The following is a 3,641-nucleotide window of genomic DNA, read 5'->3' on the forward strand; positions in this document are numbered from 1 at the left end:
ACACACACACACACACACACAATATGTACAGTAATGTCAGTTAGTAGTGATTAGTCCAGTCATTCGCTTGAGTTCATCTCAGAAGCAACTAAGGCACTTCCAGGTTTAAGGGATTAGCCAGTGACATCACTATTGTCTGGGGAATGCCCAGTTGGGGGCTCCTTTCATGTCCCCATTAATGTGGCCTCTGAAGAGGTACCTATCAATCTACTTGCAATTCCACACTTTCAAACTGCTAGGTCAGCAGGGACTGGAATGAGTGACGGGAGCTCACCCCACCATACAACAGCACTTGGATCTTGAACGCGGGCTTGCTGATTGTCAACCCAGTATCCTAACCTACCCCGCTCCTATTAGTCCAATAATTCACATTTGATTAAAATATCAAGCAGATAGATTAATATTTGTCTTTAAGGATATTTCTCTTTAAGGAGAAAAAAGTTAAAACACTGTTCCTCTAATCTTCTATCTTCCTGGTTAAGACCATGGGCAATCAGAAATCTCAGAGGCAAGCAAATTATAGTAGAATCATACTGGCCAAGAAGCACAGACAGAAACATGGGAAATATCCCCAGTAACTTTGACCAGAATGATAGAAAACTACAAGTGTATAAAGGTACTCCATTCATACTAGAACTGTTACTCCAGCATTGCTTCATTGCCAAGGCAAGAATCATTGGAATAGTCTTTGGGATAACTGCTGTCAGTTTTTCCCTCTAATCAGCGTCTTCATGGTGTCCTGATAAAACCCACAGACGCTATTGCAATATTCTTTAGCAAAGTGATGAGTGAAGGCATTTTTGATGTAATAATAATTCGCTTCTCTGTTTTCCAGTTTCATCAATAGTAGAAATCCAATATCACATCTTCTCTTTTCTTCCTTAATAATAGAAGATAACAAAAATAAAAGCTACATACAGAAAGGATGAAATTTGAAATTGTCTATCATAATACGGAAGTGTTCAAAATATTAAACAATTTTTTCTGTACGCTTTCTGTTTTTGTTTAGCTATGAAGATGGCCAAGTAGGCGATACAAGTATAAACACTCAAGAGCCAAACATCCATAAAGAGATCCTCCGAGTCATTGGTAATCAAACTGCTACTGGTTGAAAGGACCTCTTAAATAGTTCTTGTGTTTTGGGAGCCTTCTTCAGTCTCAAAGCTGGATTTTGAACTGAAGAAGACATAGTGTAAAATATATTTCTTTTTTTCCTGAACAAGTTAACCCTTTGAATACTTTTTTCTTACTTAGTATTTCTTATCACAAAAGTTTATGAATATATATATATATATATATATATATATATATATATATATATATATATATATATACGCGCAACAGTAGGGAGACATGTTGATACAATGCAGGTGATAATTGAACAGAAATTTTGATTATTCACAATAAACATACTTTGAACAGGAGTTTTGTGCTGCTATTTTTATATTAAAGATTTGAATTGGATTATTTTACCATTGTATATCTATATTTTTAAATGTATGATAACTACAGAAAGGCATCTACTTCTTTTTAAAAAGTGGAATCCTATATAAATGGAATTACTGAAATATTTACATTTTAATACAGCATAGGAATTAGTTGCTTGAAATTTAATAAATAAGATGGAAAGGTTAGTTGTAATATATTTTCTCTTTATGCAAAAGATGTATGGGATCCAAAATGTTACAGAAAAAACACCTTTCTGTTCTATTGACATAATATATATATATGTATCCTAGCTTAAAATTATTTTATTTATTGTCGGTATAACAGCATGTATCTGAAGGTGTACAGATTTTATTCCGTTAGATGAAGGAGCTTTTAGAGAAAACATTCCTGGTGGATTCGATCAATACATCTCTCTTAAATTCTTGGGAAGACATTTTTTGCGCCCTGTAAGTGCATAAGAGTTTAGTTAATGTCTGATTGTGTCCATGCTACCTTTATGAAAATTTCAAATTATTATAGGCAAAGCATTGAGTTTTTTACAGGTCAAAAAGTTCTGTTTTCTTTGAATTTTTGCCACAACCATATAGCAATATTCATGTAACAACAAAAAAAGAAACCATGAGCAGAAGTTCTAGAAACCTAACTGCAAACCGTTTACCATTTCTCCCCCCCAATGAAAACATGCTTTTGGATGTACAATCTTTTACATTTCACTGTGCACACATAAATGGTAAAAATCACATTGATCCTATTTGCAGAGCTGTTTCACATGGAACATGTAATTTGTGCATATATTTGTATAGTGGGGTAGCTAATGAACCTTGGATATGTGCTCCCCTTTTTTTAATCTCTGTGAACTAGACTCACACATATGCAGAGTAGTTTGTACTGATTCATTGTTTTTCTCAGGATACAAAACAATTTGTGGCTACTTGCAATTATCTTGATACACAAAGAAGAATCTATGCCCAAGAAAGGCCTAAGGCTACTACTCGTTGCATACATTACATGTAGTTCTGGAGATTGTGAGAAACAGTATACAACTTCTATCACATTAGGAGCTGAGTTTGTTGTCTTGTTGTCACTGAATTGGGTAAAACAATCGCACCTTAAAGGGCAACCAAACAAGATGGTTAGCATCTTCCTCCTGAGGGTTGTTCTGATTATCTGTTTTGTTTTGACACCCATGAAACCATCAGTGGTTCTTGTCTACAATTTTAGCCTAATGGGAAATAAAATGAAAGTTTTCCTAATGCAAATAACAAACCCAGTGGCTGATAGCAGTATCGATGTTGCCTAATAAAACAGTTCTTGCCTAATCAAACATCTTTCATCTGATAAGTGCTGTAATAATTAGTTGAGAAATCTGTAATGAGAAATTCTCTTTGAAGTGTCATTGCCATTCATTTTCTTTAAAAAAAAACAGGGTTAATTTAACATATTTAAACATTAAGTGACTTCATTCAGGCAGGAAAATAGCAAGTTTGCTGATTCGTTTGATGTTTACAGTAATTGTTGAAGAAACAAGATGAATGTAACTATTGTAGCAGAAACTATCCAAGTACAGGCGGTCCTCATTTAACATCCATTCCCTCAGTGACCATCCAAACTTGTGAGGACACTGAACAAATTGGTACTTATGATGAGTCCTCAAAGTTTCAGCTGTTGCAATGCCCCTATGGGCACATGATTATGATCTGGGTGCTTGGCAATTGGCCACAATTTCTGACCATCTAAGGGTCCCATGATCTGTGACTTTCCCTGCAAGCTTCCCACAAGCAGCCAGTGGATTGTGAGGTCCTTGCTTAATGACCTATGGTTATTTGCTTAACAATGATATAGAATAGATATAGAATATTCTTTATAGGCTAAATGTGATTGGACACATAAGGAATTTGTCTCTGGTGTATAAGCTCTCAGTGTAACAACAAACAACAAGATGATATAATAATCATAAAATACCAATGAAAAAAGATAATAGGAAAGATGAAAAGGATAATATGGTTACTGGGACTGGCATTTTAAGTGGTGCTATCACATGATGTACAAAGCAATGGAAATTCTGATCCCACTGGCCATCAATAAATAAGGACTACTTGTAGAAACAATTGGTCACATTCATATATATGTGTACAGTGTAGACATGTTCAGCTAAAATGGCTTATAGTTGTATCTGGATTGCAAATATGGCC

General features: G+C 34.9%; 1 protein-coding gene across 1 annotated transcript in view; it reads left to right on the forward strand.

The window, feature by feature from the left end:
• The window catches only part of PARP8 (poly(ADP-ribose) polymerase family member 8), an 87,064-nt gene extending 85,863 nt beyond the window's left edge, over positions 1-1,201 (forward strand). The window contains exon 25 of the mRNA XM_029284844.1: positions 1,010-1,201. Coding sequence (XP_029140677.1) covers positions 1,010-1,112 — 103 coding nt within the window. The 3' untranslated portion in view covers positions 1,113-1,201. The remainder of the gene's footprint in view (positions 1-1,009) is intronic.
• Positions 1,202-3,641: the final 2,440 nt, after the last annotated feature.

This window comes from Protobothrops mucrosquamatus, unplaced genomic scaffold (genome assembly GCF_001527695.2).
Source record: "Protobothrops mucrosquamatus isolate PMUCROS unplaced genomic scaffold, P.Mucros_1.0 scaffold1017, whole genome shotgun sequence".
In the NCBI taxonomy this organism is placed as follows: domain Eukaryota; kingdom Metazoa; phylum Chordata; class Lepidosauria; order Squamata; family Viperidae; genus Protobothrops; species Protobothrops mucrosquamatus.